Source organism: Procambarus clarkii, chromosome 19, assembly GCF_040958095.1.
Source record: "Procambarus clarkii isolate CNS0578487 chromosome 19, FALCON_Pclarkii_2.0, whole genome shotgun sequence".
Classification (NCBI taxonomy): Eukaryota; Metazoa; Arthropoda; class Malacostraca; order Decapoda; family Cambaridae; genus Procambarus; species Procambarus clarkii.
In genome coordinates this window covers 13,398,050-13,421,749 of record NC_091168.1, presented here as the reverse complement: position 1 = coordinate 13,421,749, position 23,700 = coordinate 13,398,050, and the positions used below count along the sequence as shown (strand labels likewise).

At 57.9% G+C, this 23,700-nt stretch overlaps 1 protein-coding gene across 1 annotated transcript; it reads right to left on the bottom strand.

The window, feature by feature from the left end:
- Positions 1 to 1,525: 1,525 nt before the first annotated feature.
- On the bottom strand, positions 1,526 to 6,564 carry LOC138366292 (GATA zinc finger domain-containing protein 14-like). The gene is made up of 2 exons (XM_069327318.1): positions 6,515 to 6,564; positions 1,526 to 2,780 (listed from the first exon to the last, which is right to left on the bottom strand). The coding sequence occupies exons 1-2, from the start codon at positions 6,562 to 6,564 to the stop codon at positions 1,526 to 1,528; spliced, it is 1,305 nt and encodes a 434-aa protein (XP_069183419.1).
- Between the last annotated feature and the right edge of the window lie 17,136 nt (positions 6,565 to 23,700).

Here is a 23,700-nt window from a genome sequence, read left to right as displayed (position 1 = left end):
ACCCTGGGGGTCTTTGTGAGCCGCAGGCCGGGTTCTGCCCCCCCCCCCCCCTTAGCTATTTGAATTTTTGCCCACACTTGTCTCCCAGATGTCTCTCTTCCAATAGAGCTAGTGAATTCAAGCCATTGTCTTTCCCACTCTTTAATCTTCTGTTCCCTGGCTACTTGAGACACAGTTTTAAACAGCTCTTGGTTGCTGTCAGTGGGATGTATCCGCTACTCTACTCATGTCCCTTATATTTGCATTGAGCATCTTTATATAATCGTTCTCGTACTATTTTATTTTCTGAGGGTTACTTCGACCTGTCGTTAGGCCCCGAACTTAGAGGCGGTGCTCAATTTGGTTATTACGGTCTTCAACAAATGTATCTATATCTTCTGGGATTTGGTATTCCGAACAACAGTCACTCGTCGTGTTTATGAAGAGCGGCCTCATATCTGGTCCGAGTGATAACCGTTTTCTTCTATTTGTCTCTTTCCTTCTCTTGCTCATGTCGACGGTGGTAACCAGTGCCCAGTGGTCACTACATAAACTGTGTACAATGTGTGTACTGGCATCCGTGTTCTGTACATTCAGCAGAAGAGCATAGTCTAATCTTGTTGACCAAACCACACACAAGAAAGTGAAGGGACGACGAGAGTTTGGTCCGTCCTGGACCATTCCCAAGTCGATTGTGATGTGATATATACTCAATCGACTTAAGAATGGTCCAGGACGGCTTCTTTTCCACCTTTCACCATTTGTAAGGTGGAAAGGCATCAAGACAATCGTCGTCGTCTCTTCACTTTCTAGTGTGGTTTGGTCAACATATTTCAGCCACGTTATTGTGACTCCTCGTTGCATAGTCTAATCTTCCTCCCCTGAGGTGAGTTGGCTGTTCATCACCCAGGACCCTAAGATTTTCACTTCCCCTAACATAGAATGACAGTTTCCGTCCATTGACATTAAGCTGATGACAGTTGGCACCAAAGTGTGGGTGCTTGGCATCAAGGTCACCGACTAGTAGGGTAGGTTCTTCGTTAGTAAATTCAGGTAGTGTGTCAAGTTATTGACACACTACCTATGTGTGCCAATTCTGTGGCACATATAGGTTGATTATATGTAGAACATTATTGTTTAAGTGATGGGTTACCCCCAGTGATTCATACTCATCCACCCCATGTGGAGGTCATCAATAACCTGTGCAGGTATGGTGTTACCGACATAGGTAAAAAAGACGCCATTTTCTTTCCCCAGCGGGCAGGGAGAACTTGTGATAACCGCTGAACCTTGGGTTAAAGTCATCACCTACCAGTGCCTCCTGTAGCACTATGACGTCAGTTCGATGTTCACAAACATATTGCATGATGTCATTAATTCTGCCGCGAACTCCATTGCAGGTCCATTTTAGAATAGTGAGATTTTCTTCACTGTGTTTATCTATTGTAGAGGTGTTGGTCATCAGATGTGCTGTGTGCGGTGTTGTTACTGGTGAGACTGTGTTCGCTGGTGTTAGTGTGTGCTGGTGGTGTTGTATGTGCTGGTGTTACTGTGTGTATTGGTGCCAGTGGTCAATGATGTTGTGTTCACTGGTGGTGTTGTGTTCACTGGTGTTGATGTGTTCACTGATGTTGATGTGTTCATTAGTGTTGTGTTCACTGGTGGTGTTGTGTTCACTGGTGGTGTTGTGTTCACTGGTGTTGATGTGTTCACTGATGTTGATGTGTTCATTAGTGTTGTGTTCACTGGTGGTGTTGTGTTCACTGGTGGTGTTGTGTTCACTAATGTTGGTGTGTTCATTAGTGTTGTGTTCACTGGTGGTGTTGTGTTCACTAATGTTGGTGTGTTCACTGGTGGTGTTGTGTTCACTGGTGTTGATGTGTTCATTAGTGTTGTGTTCACTAATGTTGATGTGTTCATTAGTGTTGTGTTCACTGGTGGTGTTGTGTTCACTAATGTTGGTGTGTTCACTGATGTTGATGTGTTCACTGGTGTTGATGTGTTCACTGATGTAGGTGTGTTCATTAGTGTTGTGTTCACTGGTGGTGTTGTGTTCACTGGTGGTGTTGTGTTCACTAATGTTGGTGTGTTCACTGGTGGTGTTGTGTTCACTGGTGTTGATGTGTTCACTGATGTTGATGTGTTCATTAGTGTTGTGTTCACTGGTGGTGTTGTGTTCACTAATGTTGGTGTGTTCACTGATGTTGATGTGTTCATTAGTGTTGTGTTCACTGGTGGTGTTGTGTTCACTGGTGGTGTTGTGTTCACTGGTGTTGATGTGTTCACTGATGTTGATGTGTTCATTAGTGTTGTGTTCACTGGTGTTGATGTGTTCACTGATGTTGATGTGTTCATTAGTGTTGTGTTCACTGGTGTTGATGTGTTCACTGATGTTGATGTGTTCATTAGTGTTGTGTTCACTGGTGGTGTTGTGTTCACTGGTGTTGATGTGTTCACTGATGTTGATGTGTTCATTAGTGTTGTGTTCACTGGTGGTGTTGTGTTCACTGGTGTTGTTGTGTTCACTGGTGTTGATGTGTTCACTGATGTTGATGTGTTCATTAGTGTTGTGTTCACTGGTGTTGTTGTGTTCACTGGTGGTGTTGTGTTCACTGGTGTTGATGTGTTCACTGATGTTGATGTGTTCATTAGTGTTGTGTTCACTGGTGTTGTTGTGTTCACTGGTGGTGTTGTGTTCACTGGTGTTGATGTGTTCACTGATGTTGATGTGTTCATTAGTGTTGTGTTCACTGGTGTTGATGTGTTCATTAGTGTTGTGTTCACTGGTGTTGTTGTGTTCACTGGTGGTGTTGTGTTCATTAATGTTGGTATGTTCACAGAGGCAATGGTATCACTGTGTGTGCTGTTATGTGCTTTGGCTCCACGTGTTGCATCACAATGCACCAAGTTACAACTTGCTAGACTCTCCCGAGACGATCTCTGGTCCTGCAGAATTTGGAGTATGACCTCCTGGCCCTTATGAATTGTACACAGGGCATTCTCAAGTTCCTTTTGCTTGTTTATTAGTTCTTGAATGAGTGGGTAATTGTTTATCACGCGGGTTATCATTGCTTCCATATTGGGCGAGATTGTGTTGTCTGGTCACAGTAAAATGTTGGCTGGTGAGTGAGGAGCGGGAGTGTTGGTTGGGTAGATGGGAGGGTCGGCTGGGAGGCAGGAGAGCTGCTTGACTGGGATGCTTTGATAAGTATGGGTGGTGAGGAACGGTCAGGGTCAGTGAGGTAGGTAGAGGTGGGTGGGTTTGTGAGAGGAAGGGGAACTGGGTTGGCCTGAGTGGGAGGGCGGCGGGTCGCTCCTCTCGTACCCCAAGCTGTTGTCAGTCTACTGTAATTTGGAACCTGGGCAAGACTCTGGGCTGGATCATGGGCCGGACCCTGGGCTGGACCCCTGGGCTGGAGGCTGGGCTGGACCTTGGGCTGGACCCTGGGCTGGACCCTGGGCTGGACCCTGAGCTGGAGGCTGGGCTGGACCCTGGGCTGGAGGCTGGGCTAAGCTGAACCCTGGGCTGGAGGCTGGGCTGGACCCAGGGCTGGACCCAGGGCTGGACCCTGGGCTGGAGGCTGGGCTGGACCCTGGGCTGGACCCCTGGGCTGGAGGCTGGGCTAGACCCTGGGCTGGAACCTGGGCTGGACCCCTGGGCTGGAGGCTGGGCTGGACCCTGGGCTGGACCGTGGGCTGGACCCTGGGCTGGACCCTGGGCTGGACCCCTGGGATGGAAGCTGGGCTGAACCCTGGGCAGGACCCCTGGGCTGGAGGCTGGGCTGGACCCTGGGCTGTACCCTGGGCTGGACCCTGGGCTGGACCCCTGGGCTGGAGGCTGGGCTGGACCCTGGGCTGGACCCTGGGCTGGACCCTGGGCTGGACCCTGAGCTGGAGGCTGGGCTGGACCCTGGGCTGGAGGCTGGGCTAGACCCTGGGCTTTTTGCTGGGCTGGACCCAGCTAGGCTGGACCCTGGGCTGGACCCTGGGCTGGACCCTGGGCTGGAGGCTAGGCTGGACCCTGGGCTGGAGGCTGGGCTGGAGGCTGGGCTGGACCCCTGGGCTGGAGGCTGGGCTGGACCCTGGGCTGGAGGCTGGGCTGGACCCCTGGGCTGGAGGCTGGGCTGGACCCTGGGCTGGACCAATGGGCTGGACCCCTGGGCTGGATGCTGGGCTGGACCCTAGGCTAGACCCTGGGCTGGAGGCTGGGCTGGACCCTGGGCTGGACCCTGGGCTGGACCCTGGGCTGGAGGCTGGGCTGGACCCAGGGCTGGACCCAGGGCTGGAGGCTGGGCTGGACCCAGAGCTGGACCCTGGGCTGGACCCTGGGCTGGACCTCTGGGCTGGAGGCTGGACTGGACCCTGGGCTGGACCCTGGGCTGGACCCCTGGGCTGGAAGCTGGGCTGGAACCTGGGCTGGAGAATGGGCTGGACCCCTGGGCTGGAGGATGGGCTGGAGGATGGGCTTGAGGATGGGCTGGAGGATGGGCTGGACCCTGGGCTGGACCCTGAGCAGTAGGCTGGGCTGGACCCTGGGCTGGAGGCTGGGCTGGACCCTGGGCTGGAGGCTGGGCTGGACCCAGGGCTGGATCCAGCTAGGCTGGACCCTGGGCTGGACCCTGGGCTGGACCCTGGGCTGGAGGCTAGGCTGGACCCTGGGCTGGAGGCTGGGCTGGACCCTGGGCTGGACCCCTGGGCTGGAGGCTGGGCTGGACTCTGGGCTGGACCCTGGGCTGGACCCCTGGGCTGGAGGCTGGGCTGGACCCTGGGCTGGACCCTGGGCTGGACCCTGGGCTGGAGGCTGGGCTGGACCCCTGGGCTGGAGGCTGGGCTGGACCCTGGGCTGGACCCTGGGCTGGACCCTGGGCTAGACACTGGGCTGGACCCCTGGGATGGAGGCTGGGCTGGACCCTGGGCTGGACCCTGGGCTGGACCCTGGGCTGGACCCCCGTGCTGGATGCTGGGCTGGACCCTGGGCTGGACCCCTGGGCTGGACCCCTGGCCTGGAGGCTGAGCTGGAGGCTAGGCTGGACCCTGGGCTGGACCCCTGGGCTGGAGGCTGGGCTGGACTAATGGGCTGGACCCCTGGGCTGGATGCTGGGCTGGACCCTGGGCTGGACCCTGGGCTGGACGCTGGGATGGACCCTGGGATGGACCCTGGGCTGGACCCAGGGCTGGACCCAGGGCTGGACCCTGGGCTGGACCCTAGGCTGGACCCTGGGCTGGACCCTGGCTGGACCCTGGGCTGGACCCTGTGCTAGACCCCTGGGCTGGAGGCTGGGCTGGACCCTGGTCTGGACCCCTGGGCTGGAGGCAGGGCTGGACCCAGGGCTGGACCCATGGGCTGGAGGCTGGACCCTGGGCTGGACCCTGGGTTGGACCCTGGGTTGGACCCTGGGCTGGAGGCTGGGCTGGACCCTGGGCTGGACCCTGGGCTGGACCCTGGGCTGGACCCAAGGCTGGACCCTAGGCTGGAGGCTGTGCTGGACCCTGGGCTGGAGGCTGGGCTGGACCCTGGGTTGGACCCTGGGCTGGAGGCTGGGCTGGATCCTGGGCTGGACCCAGGGCTGGACCCTGGGCTGGACCCAGGGCTGGACCCCTGGGTTGGACCCTGGGCTGGAGGCTGGGCTGGATCCTGGGCTGGAGGCTGGGCTGGACCCTGGGCTGGACCCTGGATTGGACAGTGGGCTGGAGGCTGGGCTGGACCCTGGACTGGAGGCTGGGCTGGACCCTGGACTGGAGGCTGGGCTGGACCCTGGGCTGGAGGCTGGGCTGGACCCTGGGATGGACCCTGGCTTGCTGTAGTACTGTTCACGGAGTCAGTCCCGCCCCTGTTTACTAGTCCACCTGCGGCATGAGTTGGTGTTGAGTTGGCCTCATCCTGCAATATCTGTTCAAGGCATGATGGGACTGCTTGCTGTTAACACATTTAGGTATTACACTGCTACCCTCCCCCCCTCTGTTGAAGCTTATGCAAACACTGTTTGGTATCGCGAGAGCCACTGCAACACCCACACCTAACTGGGCAATCACATAGCCACGTTCTGTGATCCCACCGTTGACAGTTGTCACATAAAGATGAGCTGCCAATATACCTTTCCACTTTGCATACACTCATGTTAGTACTTTAATGACTGAGGGCAGTTCTCCCATCCACAGAACGATTGCTTGGTTTTTGTACAGTCCCCCCTGGTCTAGTGTTGCGCCTTGCATAAACATTATTTTCAAGGTCTTTGAGAAACTCCGCGTCAGCATGAATACTGTTGTTCTCAATCATAATTTTAGTTTGTCTGATCTGTGGTGTTGGTTCCAACAATTTAATATTCTTCCCTTAATACTCATGGCTGGTCACTGTGAAGAACTGCAAGGCACTGTCCCTCTGCACCCATGCAATTACGTTGCCACCTACACATCTGCTCTCTAGGCAACACTGCGCTCTGTGATCGCGGGCAGCGTAAATAATCCATTTGTACTTCTCTGCTGATGTCAGCCCCGTTGTAGGAAAGATTATGGTGTGCCACTCGCCATCTTTTACTTGGTGTTGTTGTTGTTGTTGATGATGTTGCTGCTACTGTTGATGTTCATCCGGTCGCTTCCCGTTGTTCCGTCTCATACTTCCTCTGCTTTAGACGTGTTGGAAGCCCTCGTCATCCTCTGTTGTCAACCCATCCTCCGAATAGAAGGTACGTTCCTGACTGTCTGCATAATACATAATTACAATTAAGTGTGTTGTTAAGTGTGCTTTGCCTCCCCATACATTCTCCTCATTTTCTGTTAATACACTCATAATTTTTAGGTTGAAGTTTTCGTGTTCAATTCTATATACACAAGTTTATAATTTTTTTTCAATTTTATTAAACAATGGAGATTTAGACAAAATTTGAAAATATTCTGAGTTACTTAATAATTTATTGAAAGACTTTAGTTTTGTTTTATTAGTTTTATAAAATTATAATATCAATATAGCTATAGGTTAAGTACTAATTATAATTAGTTAACCAAAACAAATTTTCCCACAAGAAATAATATAAATTGAATTAATCCGTCCCACACTCCCAAAAATTATTAACTCGTATATACATTTTATACCGATTAAGAAGCAATAAATGCTATATACGTGCTTGTCCTCCTACACTCCCAAGGTTAGGGGTAGATCATGGTTTTCTATACAGCTTTTCAGGTAAATAATATTCACAATGTTTTGGGGCGATGCCGGCGATTAAGTATATTTATGTACTATGCCGATAGCCAGGATTGCACTTATTACATTTTGTATTAAAACATACTGTCTATTCACAGGAAGGGCTGTTGTAGTCACCGATACCATTACTGTTGAAGGGTCGCGGGTGGGTACTTGCACACAGGTTGGAGGGCCCCAGGTGGGTACTTGCACCCAGGTTGGAGGGCCCCAGGTGGGTACTTGCACCCAGGTTGGTGGGCCCTGGGTGGGTACTTGCACCCAGGTTGGTGGGCCCCGGGTGGGTACTTGCACCCAGGTTGGAGGGCCCCGGGTGGGTACTTGCAACCAGGTTGGTGGGCCCCGGGTGGGTACTTGCACCCAGGTTGGTGGGCCCCGGGTGGGTATCTGCACCCAGGTTGGAGGGCCCCGAGTGGGTACTTGCACCCAGGTTGGTGGGCCCCGGGTGGGTACTTGCACCCAGGTTGGTGGGCCCCGAGTGGGTACTTGCACCCAGGTTGGTGGGCCCCGGGTGGGTATCTGCACCCAGGTTGGAGGGCCCCAGGTGGGTACTTGCACCCAGGTTGGTGGGCCCTGGGTGGGTACTTGCACCCAGGTTGGTGGGCCCCGGGTGGGTACTTGCACCCAGGTTGGAGGGCCCCGGGTGGGTACTTGCAACCAGGTTGGAGGGCCCCGGGTGGGTACTTGCACCCAGGTTGGAGGGCCCCGGGTGGGTACTTGCAACCAGGTTGGTGTGCCCCGGGTGGGTACTTGCACCCAGGTTGGAGGGCCCCGGGTGAGTACTTGCAACCAGGTTGGTGGGCCCCGGGTGGGTACTTGCAACCAGGTTGGTGGGCCCCGGGTGGGTACTTGCACCCAGGTTGGTGGGCCCCGGGTGGGTATCTGCACCCAGGTTGGAGGGCCCCGAGTGGGTACTTGCACCCAGGTTGGTGGGCCCCGGGTGGGTACTTGCACCCAGGTTGGACGGCCCCGGGTGGGTACTTGCACCCAGGTTGGAGGGCCCCGGGTGGGTACCTGCACCCAGGTTGGAGGGCCCCGGGTGGGTACTTGCACCCAGGTTGGTGGGCCCCGGGTGGGTACCTGCACCCAGGTTGGAGGGCCCCGGGTGGGTACTTGCACCCAGGTTGGTGGGCCCCGGGTGGGTACTTGCACCCAGGTTGGAGGGCCCCTGGTGGGTACTTGCACCCAGGTTGGAGGGCCCCGGGTGGGTACTTGCACCCAGGTTGGTGGGCCCCGGGTGGGTACTTGCACCCAGGTTGGAGGGGCCCGGGTGGGTACATGCACCCAGGTTGGAGGGGCCCGGGTGGGTACCTGCACCCAGGTTGGTGGGCCCCGGGTGGGTACCTGCACCCAGGTTGGAGGACCCCGGGTGGGTACCTGCACCCAGGATGGTGGGCCCCGGGTGGGTACCTGCACCCAGGATGGAGGGCCCCAGGTGGGTACTTGCAACCAGGTTGGTGGGCCCCGGGTGGGTACCTGCACCCAGGTTGGAGGGCCCCGGGTTGGTACCTGCACCCAGGATGGTGGGCCCCGGGTGGGTACCTGCACCCAAGATGGAGGGCCCCGGGTGGGTACCTGCACCCAGGTTGGAGGGCCCCGGGTGGGTACCTGCACCCAGGATGGAGGGCCCCGGGTGGGTACTTGCAACCAGGTTGGTGGGCCCCGGGTGGGTACTTGCACCCAGGTTGGAGGGCCCCGGTGGGTACTTGCACCCAGGTTGGTGGGCTCCGGGTGGGTACTTGCACCCAGGTTGGAGGGCTCCGGGTGGGTACTTGCACCCAGGTTGGAGGGCCCCGGGTGGGTACTTGCACCCAGGTTGGTGGGCCCCGGGTGAGTACCTGCACCCAGGTTGGAGGGCCCCGGGTGGGTACCTGCACCCAGGTTGATGGGCCCCGGGTGGGTATCTGCACCCAGGTTGGTGGGCCCCGGGTGGGTACCTGCACCCAGGTTGATGGGCCCCGGGTGGGTACCTGCACCCAGGTTGATGGGCCCCGGGTGGGTACCTGCACCCAGGTTGGTGGGCCCCGGGTGGGTACCTGCACCCAGGTTGGAGGGCCCCTGGTGAGTACCTGCATCCAGGTTGGAGGGCCCCGGGTGGGTACCTGCACCCAGGTTGATGGGCCCCGGGTGGGTACCTGCACCCAGGTTGGTGGGCCCCGGGTGGGTACCTGCACCCAGGTTGATGGGCCCCGGGTGGGTACCTGCACCCAGGTTGGTGGGCCCCGGGTGGGTACCTGCACCCAGGTTGGAGGGCCCCTGGTGGGTACCTGCACCCAGGTTGAAGGGCCCCGGGTGGGTACCTGCACCCAGGTTGGAGGACCCCGGGTGGGTACCTGCACCCAGGTTGGAGGGCCCCGGGTGGGTACCTGCACCCACTTTGGAGGGCCCCGGGTGGGTACCTGCAACCAGGTTGGAGGGCCCCGGGTGGGTACCTGCACCCAGGTTGGAGGACCCCGGGTGGGTACCTGCACCCAGGTTGGAGGGGCCCGGGTGGGTACCTGCACCCAGGTTGGAGGGGCCCGGGTGGGTACCTGCACCCAGGTTGGAGGACCCCGGGTGGGTACCTGCACCCAGATTGGTGGGCCCCGGGTGGGTACCTGCACCCAGGTTGGAGGGCCCCGGGTGGGTACCTGCACCCAGGTTGGTGGGCCCCGGGTGGGTACCTGCACCCAGGTTGGTGGGCCCCGGGTGGGTACCTGCACCCAGGTTGGTGGGCCCTGGGTGGGTACCTGCACCCAGGCTGGTGGGCGCCGGGTGGGTACTTGCACCCAGGTTGGAGGACCCCGGGTGGGTACCTGCACCCAGGTTGGAGGGGCCCGGGTGGGTACCTGCACCCAGGCTGGAGGAGCCCGGGTGGGTACCTGCACCCAGGTTGGAGGGCCCCGGGTGGGTACCTGCACCCAGGTTGGAGGGGCCCGGGTGGGTACCTGCACCCAGGTTGGAGGGGCCCGGGTGGGTACCTGCACCCAGGTTGGAGGACCCCGGGTGGGTACCTGCACCCAGATTGGTGGGCCCCGGGTGGGTACCTGCACCCAGGTTGGAGGACCCCGGGTGGGTACCTGCACCCAGATTGGTGGGCCCCGGGTGGGTACCTGCACCCAGGTTGGAGGGCCCCTGGTGAGTACCTGCACCCAGGTTGGAGGGCCCCGGGTGGGTACCTGCACCCAGGTTGATGGGCCCCGGGTGGGTACCTGCACCCAGGTTGGTGGGCCCCGGGTGGGTACCTGCACCCAGGTTGATGGGCCCCGGGTGGGTACCTGCACCCAGGTTGGTGGGCCCCGGGTGGGTACCTGCACCCAGGTTGGAGGGCCCCTGGTGGGTACCTGCACCCAGGTTGAAGGGCCCCGGGTGGGTACCTGCACCCAGGTTGGAGGACCCCGGGTGGGTACCTGCACCCAGGTTGGAGGGCCCCGGGTGGGTACCTGCACCCACTTTGGAGGGCCCCGGGTGGGTACCTGCAACCAGGTTGGAGGGCCCCGGGTGGGTACCTGCACCCAGGTTGGAGGACCCCGGGTGGGTACCTGCACCCAGGTTGGAGGGGCCCGGGTGGGTACCTGCACCCAGGTTGGAGGGGCCCGGGTGGGTACCTGCACCCAGGTTGGAGGACCCCGGGTGGGTACCTGCACCCAGATTGGTGGGCCCCGGGTGGGTACCTGCACCCAGGTTGGAGGGCCCCGGGTGGGTACCTGCACCCAGGTTGGTGGGCCCCGGGTGGGTACCTGCACCCAGGTTGGTGGGCCCCGGGTGGGTACCTGCACCCAGGTTGGTGGGCCCTGGGTGGGTACCTGCACCCAGGCTGGTGGGCGCCGGGTGGGTACTTGCACCCAGGTTGGAGGACCCCGGGTGGGTACCTGCACCCAGGTTGGAGGGGCCCGGGTGGGTACCTGCACCCAGGCTGGAGGAGCCCGGGTGGGTACCTGCACCCAGGTTGGAGGGCCCCGGGTGGGTACCTGCACCCAGGTTGGAGGGGCCCGGGTGGGTACCTGCACCCAGGTTGGAGGGGCCCGGGTGGGTACCTGCACCCAGGTTGGAGGACCCCGGGTGGGTACCTGCACCCAGATTGGTGGGCCCCGGGTGGGTACCTGCACCCAGGTTGGAGGACCCCGGGTGGGTACCTGCACCCAGATTGGTGGGCCCCGGGTGGGTACCTGCACCCAGGTTGGAGGGCCCCGGGTGGGTACCTGCACCCAGGTTGGTGGGCCCCGGGTGGGTACCTGCACCCAGGTTGGTGGGCCCCGGGTGGGTACCTGCACCCAGGCTGGTGGGCCCTGGGTGGGTACCTGCACCCAGGCTGGTGGGCGCCGGGTGGGTACTTGCACCCAGGTTGGAGGACCCCGGGTGGGTACCTGCACCCAGGTTGGAGGGGCCCGGGTGGGTACCTGCACCCACGCTGGAGGGGCCCGGGTGGGTACCTGCACCCAGGTTGGAGGGCCCCGGGTGGGTACCTGCACCCAGGTTGGAGGGGCCCGGGTGGGTACCTGCACCCAGGTTGGAAGGGCCCTGGTGGGTACCTGCACCCAGGTTGGAGGGCCCCGGGTGGGTACCTGCACCCAGGTTGGAGCTAGGGCCCCGGGTGGGTACCTGCACCCAGGTTGGTGGGCCCCGGGTGGGTACCTGCACCCAGGTTGGTGGGCCCCGGGTGGGTACCTGCACCCAGGTTGGTGGGCCCCGGGTGGGTACCTGCACCCAGGTTGGTGGGCCCCGGGTGGGTACTTGCACCCAGGTGGGAGGGCCCCGGGTGGGTACCTGCACCCAGGTTGGTGGGCCCCGGGGGGGTACCTGCACCCAGGTTGGTGGGCCCCGGGTGGGTACTTGCACCCAGGTTGGTGGGCCCCGGGTGGGTACCTGCACCCAGGTTGGTGGGCCCCGGGTGGGTACCTGCACCCAGGTTGGTGGGCCCCGGGTGGGTACCTGCACCCAGGTTGGAGGGGCCCGGGTGGGTACCTGCACCCAGGTTGGAGGGGCCCGGGTGGGTACCTGCACACAGGTTGGTGGGCCCCGGGTGGGTACCTGCACCCAGGTTGGAGGGCCCCGGGTGGGTACCTGCACCCAGGCTGGTGGGCGCCGGGTGGGTACTTGCACCCAGGTTGGTGGGCCCCGGGTGGGTACCTGCACCCAGGTTGGTGGGCCCCGGGTGGGTACTTGCACCCAGGTTGGTGGGCCCCAGTTGGGTACCTGCACCCAGATTGGTGGGCCCCGGGTGGGTACTTGCACCCAGGTTGGAGGGCCCCGGGTGGGTACCTGCACCCAGGTTGGTGGGCCCCGGGTGGGTACTTGCACCCAGGTTGGTGGGTACCTGCACCCAGGTTGGTGGGCCCCGGGCGGGTACTTGAACCCAGGTTGGTGGGCCCCGGGTGGGTACCTGCACCCAGGTTGGAGGGGCCCAGGTGGGTACCTGCACCCAGGTTGGAGGGCCCCGGGTGGGTACCTGCACCCAGGTTGGAGGGGCCCGGGTGGGTACCTGCACCCAGGATGGAGGGGCCCGGGTGGGTACCTGCACCCAGGTTGGAGGGGCCCGGGTGGGTACCTGCACCCAGGTTGGAGGGGCCCGGGTGGGTACCTGCACCCAGGTTGGAGGGGCCCGGGTGGGTACCTGCACCCAGGTTGGAGGGGCCCGGGTGGGTACCTGCACCCAGGTTGGAGGGGCCCGGGTGGGTACCTGCACCCAGGTTGGAGGGCCCCGGGTGGGTACCTGCACCCAGGTTGGAGGGCCCCGGGTGGGTACTTGCACCCAGGTTGGTGGGCCCCAGTTGGGTACCTGCACCCAGGTTGGAGGGCCCCGGGTGGGTACCTGCACCCAGATTGGTGGGCCCCGGGTGGGTACTTGCACCCAGGTTGGAGGGCCCCGGGTGGGTACCTGCACCCAGGTTGGTGGGCCCCGGGTGGGTACTTGCACCCAGGTTGGTGGGTACCTGCACCCAGGTTGGTGGGCCCCGGGTGGGTACTTGCACCCAGGTTGGTGGGCCCCGGGTGGGTACCTGCACCCAGGTTGGAGGGGCCCAGGTGGGTACCTGCACCCAGGTTGGAGGGCCCCGGGTGGGTACCTGCACCCAGGTTGGAGGGGCCCGGGTGGGTACCTGCACCCAGGATGGAGGGGCCCGGGTGGGTACCTGCACCCAGGTTGGAGGGGCCCGGGTGGGTACCTGCACCCAGGTTGGAGGGGCCCGGGTGGGTACCTGCACCCAGGTTGGTGGGCCCCGGGTGGGTACCTGCACCCAGGTTGGTGGGCCCCGGGTGGGTACCTGCACCCAGGCTGGTGGGCCCCGGGTGGGTACTTGCACCCAGGTGGGAGGGCCCCGGGTGGGTACCTGCACCCAGGTTGGTGGGCCCCGGGGGGGTACCTGCACCCAGGTTGGTGGGCCCCGGGTGGGTACTTGCACCCAGGTTGGTGGGCCCCGGGTGGGTACCTGCACCCTAGTTGGTGGGCCCCGGGTGGGTACCTGCACCCAGGTTGGTGGGCCCCGGGTGGGTACCTGCACCCAGGTTGGAGGGGCCCGGGTGGGTACCTGCACCCAGGTTGGAGGGGCCCGGGTGGGTACCTGCACACAGGTTGGTGGGCCCCGGGTGGGTACCTGCACCCAGGTTGGAGGGCCCCGGGTGGGTACCTGCACCCAGGCTGGTGGGCGCCGGGTGGGTACTTGCACCCAGGTTGGTGGGCCCCGGGTGGGTACCTGCACCCAAGTTGGTGGGCCCCGGGTGGGTACTTGCACCCAGGTTGGTGGGCCCCAGTTGGGTACCTGCACCCAGGTTGGAGGGCCCCGGGTGGGTACCTGCACCCAGATTGGTGGGCCCCGGGTGGGTACTTGCACCCAGGTTGGAGGGCCCCGGGTGGGTACCTGCACCCAGGTTGGTGGGCCCCGGGTGGGTACTTGCACCCAGGTTGGTGGGTACCTGCACCCAGGTTGGTGGGCCCCGGGCGGGTACTTGAACCCAGGTTGGTGGGCCCCGGGTGGGTATCTGCACCCAGGTTGGAGGGGCCCAGGTGGGTACCTGCACCCAGGTTGGAGGGCCCCGGGTGGGTACCTGCACCCAGGTTGGAGGGGCCCGGGTGGGTACCTGCACCCAGGTTGGAGGGCCCCGGGTGGGTACCTGCACCCAGGTTGGAGGGCCCCGGGTGGGTACCTGCACCCAGGTTGGTGGGCCCCAGTTGGGTACCTGCACCCAGGTTGGAGGGCCCCGGGTGGGTACCTGCACCCAGATTGGTGGGCCCCGGGTGGGTACTTGCACCCAGGTTGGAGGGCCCCGGGTGGGTACCTGCACCCAGGTTGGTGGGCCCCGGGTGGGTACTTGCACCCAGGTTGGTGGGTACCTGCACCCAGGTTGGTGGGCCCCGGGTGGGTACCTGCACCCAGGTTGGTGGGCCCCGGGTGGGTACCTGCACCCAGGTTGGTGGGCCCCGGGTGGGTACTTGCACCCAGGTGGGAGGGCCCCGGGTGGGTACCTGCACCCAGGTTGGTGGGCCCCGGGGGGGTACCTGCACCCAGGTTGGTGGGCCCCGGGTGGGTACTTGCACCCAGGTTGGTGGGCCCCGGGTGGGTACCTGCACCCAGGTTGGTGGGCCCCGGGTGGGTACCTGCACCCAGGTTGGTGGGCCCCGGGTGGGTACCTGCACCCAGGTTGGAGGGGCCCGGGTGGGTACCTGCACCCAGGTTGGAGGGGCCCGGGTGGGTACCTGCACACAGGTTGGTGGGCCCCGGGTGGGTACCTGCACCCAGGTTGGAGGGCCCCGGGTGGGTACCTGCACCCAGGCTGGTGGGCGCCGGGTGGGTACTTGCACCCAGGTTGGTGGGCCCCGGGTGGGTACCTGCACCCAGGTTGGTGGGCCCCGGGTGGGTACTTGCACCCAGGTTGGTGGGCCCCAGTTGGGTACCTGCACCCAGATTGGTGGGCCCCGGGTGGGTACTTGCACCCAGGTTGGAGGGCCCCGGGTGGGTACCTGCACCCAGGTTGGTGGGCCCCGGGTGGGTACTTGCACCCAGGTTGGTGGGTACCTGCACCCAGGTTGGTGGGCCCCGGGCGGGTACTTGAACCCAGGTTGGTGGGCCCCGGGTGGGTACCTGCACCCAGGTTGGAGGGGCCCAGGTGGGTACCTGCACCCAGGTTGGAGGGCCCCGGGTGGGTACCTGCACCCAGGTTGGAGGGGCCCGGGTGGGTACCTGCACCCAGGATGGAGGGGCCCGGGTGGGTACCTGCACCCAGGTTGGAGGGGCCCGGGTGGGTACCTGCACCCAGGTTGGAGGGGCCCGGGTGGGTACCTGCACCCAGGTTGGAGGGGCCCGGGTGGGTACCTGCACCCAGGTTGGAGGGGCCCGGGTGGGTACCTGCACCCAGGTTGGAGGGGCCCGGGTGGGTACCTGCACCCAGGTTGGAGGGCCCCGGGTGGGTACCTGCACCCAGGTTGGAGGGCCCCGGGTGGGTACTTGCACCCAGGTTGGTGGGCCCCAGTTGGGTACCTGCACCCAGGTTGGAGGGCCCCGGGTGGGTACCTGCACCCAGATTGGTGGGCCCCGGGTGGGTACTTGCACCCAGGTTGGAGGGCCCCGGGTGGGTACCTGCACCCAGGTTGGTGGGCCCCGGGTGGGTACTTGCACCCAGGTTGGTGGGCCCCGGGTGGGTACCTGCACCCAGGTTGGAGGGGCCCAGGTGGGTACCTGCACCCAGGTTGGAGGGCCCCGGGTGGGTACCTGCACCCAGGTTGGAGGGGCCCGGGTGGGTACCTGCACCCAGGATGGAGGGGCCCGGGTGGGTACCTGCACCCAGGTTGGAGGGGCCCGGGTGGGTACCTGCACCCAGGTTGGAGGGGCCCGGGTGGGTACCTGCACCCAGGTTGGTGGGCCCCGGGTGGGTACCTGCACCCAGGTTGGTGGGCCCCGGGTGGGTACCTGCACCCAGGCTGGTGGGCCCCGGGTGGGTACTTGCACCCAGGTGGGAGGGCCCCGGGTGGGTACCTGCACCCAGGTTGGTGGGCCCCGGGGGGGTATCTGCACCCAGGTTGGTGGGCCCCGGGTGGGTACTTGCACCCAGGTTGGTGGGCCCCGGGTGGGTACCTGCACCCAGGTTGGTGGGCCCCGGGTGGGTACCTGCACCCAGGTTGGTGGGCCCCGGGTGGGTACCTGCACCCAGGTTGGAGGGGCCCGGGTGGGTACCTGCACCCAGGTTGGAGGGGCCCGGGTGGGTACCTGCACACAGGTTGGTGGGCCCCGGGTGGGTACCTGCACCCAGGTTGGAGGGCCCCGGGTGGGTACCTGCACCCAGGCTGGTGGGCGCCGGGTGGGTACTTGCACCCAGGTTGGTGGGCCCCGGGTGGGTACCTGCACCCAAGTTGGTGGGCCCCGGGTGGGTACTTGCACCCAGGTTGGTGGGCCCCAGTTGGGTACCTGCACCCAGGTTGGAGGGCCCCGGGTGGGTACCTGCACCCAGATTGGTGGGCCCCGGGTGGGTACTTGCACCCAGGTTGGAGGGCCCCGGGTGGGTACCTGCACCCAGGTTGGTGGGCCCCGGGTGGGTACTTGCACCCAGGTTGGTGGGTACCTGCACCCAGGTTGGTGGGCCCCGGGCGGGTACTTGAACCCAGGTTGGTGGGCCCCGGGTGGGTATCTGCACCCAGGTTGGAGGGGCCCAGGTGGGTACCTGCACCCAGGTTGGAGGGCCCCGGGTGGGTACCTGCACCCAGGTTGGAGGGGCCCGGGTGGGTACCTGCACCCAGGTTGGAGGGCCCCGGGTGGGTACCTGCACCCAGGTTGGAGGGCCCCGGGTGGGTACCTGCACCCAGGTTGGTGGGCCCCAGTTGGGTACCTGCACCCAGGTTGGAGGGCCCCGGGTGGGTACCTGCACCCAGATTGGTGGGCCCCGGGTGGGTACTTGCACCCAGGTTGGAGGGCCCCGGGTGGGTACCTGCACCCAGGTTGGTGGGCCCCGGGTGGGTACTTGCACCCAGGTTGGTGGGTACCTGCACCCAGGTTGGTGGGCCCCGGGTGGGTACTTGCACCCAGGTTGGTGGGCCCCGGGTGGGTACCTGCACCCAGGTTGGAGGGGCCCAGGTGGGTACCTGCACCCAGGTTGGAGGGCCCCGGGTGGGTACCTGCACCCAGGTTGGAGGGGCCCGGGTGGGTACCTGCACCCAGGATGGAGGGGCCCGGGTGGGTACCTGCACCCAGGTTGGAGGGGCCCGGGTGGGTACCTGCACCCAGGTTGGAGGGGCCCGGGTGGGTACCTGCACCCAGGTTGGAGGGGCCCGGGTGGGTACCTGCACCCAGGTTGGAGGGGCCCGGGTGGGGACCTGCACCCAGGTTGGAGGGGCCCGGGTGGGTACCTGCACCCAGGTTGGAGGGCCCCGGGTGGGTACCTGCACCCAGGTTGGAGGACCCCGGGTGGGTACCTGCACCCAGGTTGGAGGGGCCCGGGTGGGTACCTGCACCCAGGTTGGAGGACCCTGGGTGGGTACCTGCACCCAGGTTGGAGGGGCCTGGGTGGGTACCTGCACCCAGGTTGGAGGGGTCCGGGTGGGTACCCGCACCCAGGTTGGAGGGCCCCGGGTGGGTACCTGCACCCAGGTTGGAGGGGCCCGGGTGGGTACCTGCACCCAGGTTGGAGGGCCCCGGGTGGGTACCTGCACCCAGGTTGGAGGGCCCCGGGTGGGTACCTGCACCCAGGTTGGAGGGCCCCGGGTGGGTACCTGCACCCAGGTTGGAGGGCCCCGGGTGGGTACCTGCACCCAGGTTGGAGGGCCCCGGGTGGGTACCTGCACCCAGGTTGGAGGGCCCCGGGTGGGGGACCAAAACCATGCTGGAGGGCCCCGGGCAGGTGACCTCAGCCATCCTGGAGGGGTTGTTATGGTGGGGACTGGTCAAGTCGTATACTGCAATTTCGGATACCGGGCTAGAAACAACTTCGTTCACTGAGAAGTTTGTACATACAAACCATTCCGTTCGTATATGCGCCTGTTTGTGTTCGCTGTTGTTCTCGTCTGAATAAATACATGGCACTTGTTCATATAATTAGCGCTTCCATTATTAGAATTATTTATCCATTATTAGAATAACAAGGTGCAAACCATACCCCCTTACAGTTGAAATCTATTTATTTATATACAAGAAGGTACATTGGGTTGCGAGAGTACATAACATATATTAAGAGGTACATTGTAGCAAGATTTGAGATTAAAGGATTTGACTAACACGTTTAGATACAAGGCGCCCCCGAAGGAGGCTATTATTTGTTATGCACCCCATACTCAACCAGTAAGTAGTGGAGCAAAACATAGATTACATGGTCATAAAGTCTTAATCAGACCAATTCAATTCAATTTCTTTCTTTATTATGCACCTCATACCCATCCCGTGGGCGGTGGTGTAAAGGATTACAGAGGCACATAATCGGTTCAGGAACTGAACCCTCTAGTTCGTTTAGCTAAGCAAATAACAATTTGTGACGCTAGTTACGAAATTATTAATGTTATATATATACATGTACACACTCATACATACATGTACACATATATATACGTATACATATATATATACACATGCATTTCTAATCACCCACACAAATACACACATCAATAGTCTTTTGTGTCACAAGTGATCAACAAGAGGCTCACAACAGTCACTATACAAGGCACTTTACATCTATGGTGAGTCACACAGTTACTAGTCTTGCTGTACACCCACCCAACTGGGCACCAGCTTTACAGCCATGTAAACATCAGCAGATGTTACAAACTCCCAGAGGTACTTGTAGCCGAGCCTAAGCCTAGCAGTGGTAACATCTAGAAGTCTGCTAACATTATTGGATGACCCATAGACGTGCGGTTCTTCATGCATAATATAATGATGATAAATGGAGTAACTGGTGTGAATTTCATTTTGCCTCAAGTCTCCGAAATTTATTTAATGTTCCTGGGATATTGCTGCCCTCAGGCTGCTCAAAGGCAGTCCAAGTTGGTAATCAATTCCCTCTTTACGAGCAAAAGTCTTGGCCAACTCATCAGTTCTCAGTGGCTATTTTTACATTATCATTTACAACTAACTTAAGTTAAATAACAGCCAGTAAACAGACTACTGTTTTCTAATTCTAGTTCAGGCACTTCCTGGATAAAACGTGAACATTCCTTGAGGAACTGTGAGGTGCTAATCTGTTTTTCCTCGTAAAGGTCCCAAAGCTTCCACAAATGTTCCTTTTTCTCTTTATTGCCCATGGGGCGACTGGACTTCAGCTTTTGATCAGAAACCAGTTGGTATTGCAAGGTTATCAGGGACGCCTCACGGTACAGTAAGGGGATTAAAATATATAAAGCCAAGTTGTCCCTCACTGCCCTTTGAATCAGACGCTGGTGCCATCCTTCTACGTCATTGTTGGTCCTCACCAGTCGTCTGAATGCACACCAGTTCCCCAATTCCCACACACTGTTGCACAGCCACGTATTTTTTATGTAATGATTTAATTGTGTTGTTAAGGGTGGACTGCTAGCCGACTTTTCTAATTCAGCAAACGCCTTACAATTATGTAGTACACACGTACTACATAAGTACGTGTGTGTTACACACGTACACACACACACCTTGTCAAGCACAAGACGAAGCTTGAAAAAGTTTAGTGGTATGCCAATAGGCTAGTCCCAGGACTAAGAGGCATGAGTTACGAGGACAGGCTGCGAGAAATGCACCTCATGACACTGGAAGACAGAAGAGTAAGGGGGGGATATGATCACTACCTACAAAATTCTCAGAGCAATTGATAGGGTACATAAAGATAAACTGTTTAACACGGGTGGTAGGCGAACAAGGGGACACAGGTGGAAACTTAGTGCCCACATGAGCCACAGGGGTGTTAGAAAGAATTTTTTCAGTGTCAGAGTAGTTAATAGATGGAATGTATTAGGCAGTGATGTGGTGGAGGCTGACTCCATACACAGTTTCAAGTGCAGATATGATAGAGCCCAGTAGGCTCAGGAATCTGTACATCAGTTGATTGACAGTTGAGAGGTGGGACCAAAGAGCCAGAGCTCAACCCCCGCAATCACAACTAGGTGAGTATACACACGAACACAAACACGCACACACACACACACGTACACACTCACACACAAACATACACACACTAATGCCTCTATTCACCTTGCAGTAAATAGGAACCTGGAAGTCAGAAAGCTGCTAAAGGCTGCATCCTGGGGATGTGTGTGTGTGTTAGATAAAAATATATGTTGTTTAGATATGATGGAGGAAAAGAGGCCGAGACTCGGTACATTAGACAACCGACGCTTAGAAAGGCGGGGTCCAAGAGCTAACAGCTAAATCTTGGAAATAATAAATTAAAATATTTAATACACACACATACATGTTTCACATGAATTTGGTTGTTGGCACACTGAGGGCTGATGGCCCCGTCGAGGCCATCACAGATGGCCTCGACGGGGCAGGAAGTCGGCGGTTGATCAAAGGCCTCCCACATCCTCCACATACCTGAGGATTTTTCCGGGTTAATTTTAAACGGAATGTCTTGGCATTTACGGCTTTAGCGGGTGGGTGGGTCCGTGGGTTTATTACACTATGAGTGAAAACAATCGCTTATTCTCTATTTTATATTGCCGCTTGTAGAGCTAGAAGCTGTTGCCTCTTGTGTGCGTTGCACAAGGGGATTAATATCTGGATTAATATCTTTTAATATTTCCAGTATTTTTAAAGGTATCGCTTAAATACCGAAGATACTGCTATTGGACACTGCTTAATTGACAATGTCTCAACAACGCAGGCTGAAGATGTGCGTGGCTCCTGCAATGATGCTCATTTGCTTTTCAATGATGCGCCTTAGTTGCCCCCTCTCTAACTTACCGTTCTAAATACCCCTTCTCCATCTCTCGCAAACATTCCCCCTCATACATCTCCCCCCTTTCCTCCTGTTCCCCTGTCCATCTTTGTCCCCCTGTCCCTCACTTTGTTCCCCTGCCCACATTTTCTGTCCTCTGTCCCCGACCCCTTTCCCCCTGTCCTCCCTTTCCATCTCTTTCCCCCCTGTCCCTCTCTATCTCATTGTCCCTCTCTCTGTCCCCCCTGTCTCTCTCTGTCCCTCTCTATCCCATTGTCCCTCTCTCTGTCCCCCTGTCTCTCTCTGTTCTCCTGTTCCTCACTCTGTCACTCTCTGTCCCCCTGTCCTTCTCTCTGTCCCCTGTACCTCTTTGTCCCCCTGCCCACTCTTTCTGTCCGCTGTCCTTCATCTGTCCCCCTCCATTTCCTTCAGTCCCCCTATCCATCTCTGTCCCATTTTCCCTGTCTCTGTTCCCCTGTCTCTATCTCTGCCCCCTGTCCCCTCTGTCTGTCCCCCTGTCCCTCTTTCTGTCCTGTCCCCCTCTCTGACCCGGTCCCTGTCTCTCTGTCCCTGTCCTTCTCTGTCTGTCCCTGTCCCCCTGCCCACTCTTTCTGTCCCCTCTTTCTTGGTCTCGTGTGCCCCCCCTCTCCTCCCTCTGTCCCCCTCTCTGACCCTGTCCCTCTGTTCCTGCCCCTCTGTCTCTGTCCCCCTCTCCGTCCCTGTCCCACTGGCCCCCCTCTGTTCCCCCGTCCCTCCTCTGGCCCTGTCCCTGTTCCTCTGTCTCTGCCTCCTCGTTTCTGCCATTCTCTGTGTCAGCCTATCTCTCTGTCTCTTTCCTCGCTCTATCTCTGTCATTCTCTCACTGACTTTGCATATCCTTATCTATCCGTCTGTGTGTTTAACATTCTCTCCCTGATTCTGTCTATATCTATTTCTCTGTCTCGGTCTTCATCTCTTTCTCTCTGGTATAATTATATATATATATATATATATATATATATATATATATATATATATATATATATATATATATATATATATATATATATATATATATATATATATGACAATGTCAGACCACGGAGGAAAGTGAAACAGGAATTTCCTTAAGTACTTTCGTATATTAAATACATCTTCAGACGGAATGATTTTACAGATCGAGTGATGGGTATAAATAGGCAGGAGAGAGTGGTGAAGTAAGGTGAGGTACAATACTTGGACAACGCAGACGGCCCATTGGCCCATCAGATGCACACAATTGGCCCATCCGATGTAGCCCAATGGCCCATCTGATACAGCAGACATACAAGCACAATACATAGGTAATTATAACATAAAGAGGTAAATATATACAATGAATTAGTGAGACAAATGTTTTCCAATGATCCTACTTAAATCGCCCTTTAGCTGATCTATTAGAAATGGATCTAAGTTATATAGACCACTGCTAATATTCAAATTACTTTCTTTGGTGATCTGTATCAAAGCAGATTCAATTATGTTTCTGTTATAGGTGCTTTTACAATTTGTTATTGAAGAAGCACTCTCCCAATCAATTTGGTGAGCTTTTTCTGACAAATGAACAAACAAAGCATTAGACAATTGGCCATGTCTTACAGAGTATTTATGTTGCGATATTCTACATTTTAAATCTTTAGATGTTTGCCCGACATAGAACTTATTACATTCCTTACAAGGTATTTTATAAATGACGCAATTATCACTACGAGGGCTGTTCCTAACTAATAGCTTACCAACAGTGTTTTCGTAGCTAAACATTAAATCTATATTAAAAAGTTTCAAGGCTTTAACAATATTCTCAAACCCAGAGAAATATGGAAAACATAACACATTCTTTGGGCGAATCCTTTCACTGCATACATTATTATAATACGTACGACGTGCTTTGTTACGACAAACTTCCAAAAAATTCAGTGGGTAACAAAGCTTAAGACCAATCGAATCAATATTCTTAAATTCTTCGTCTAAGAATTCTGGACTCACAACTCGAAAAGCTCTTAGATACATTGAAGAAAAAATTGACTTTTTTACATTGTATCTATGCCCTGAAAAATAATGAACATAAGATAAATTATTCGTAGGTTTTCTGTAAACACTAAACTTTAATGAAGAGTTTTCCCTATGAATAAGCACATCTAAGAATGGCAAACATTTATCAATTTCAGTCTCCATAGTAAATTTTATGGAGGTGACTTGGTCATTAAGTTTGGCTACAAATTCGTCTGTTTTTACATCTGAAGGCCAAATACACAAGATATCATCAACATATCTAAACCAAGGAATGATTCCAGGAGTTATTTTTGAAACAAATTTCTTTTCGAAGAATTCCATGTACAGGTTTGAGAGCAATGGCGATAGAGGATTCCCCATTAATTGCGTCATTTATAAAATATATATATATATAAAATATATATATATATATATATTTATAAAATAAATATATATATATATATATATATATATATATATATATATATATATATATATATATATATATATATATATATATAATTATACCAGTATAATCTAATAATATATACTGGTCTAATAAAATAATTAGACCAGTTAATACTCTCACTCGTTGTGTTAGGATATGTTAGCTTGATAAAACTGACTATTCATTGTTGAGAAATGTGTTAACAAACAATATATCTGACTTATCAAGACTGGCACTATATATATATGTGTATATATATATA

Excerpts from the sequence above, each read along its gene's own strand:
- LOC138366292 (XM_069327318.1), bottom strand. The coding sequence starts at position 6,564 with ATGAACATCAACAGTAGCAGCAACATCATCAACAACAACAACAACACC. Across the intron at positions 2,781-6,514 it reads AACAACAACAACAACACCAA|TGAACACAACAACACCAGTG; the intron begins GTAAAAGATGGC and ends CAACACCACCAG.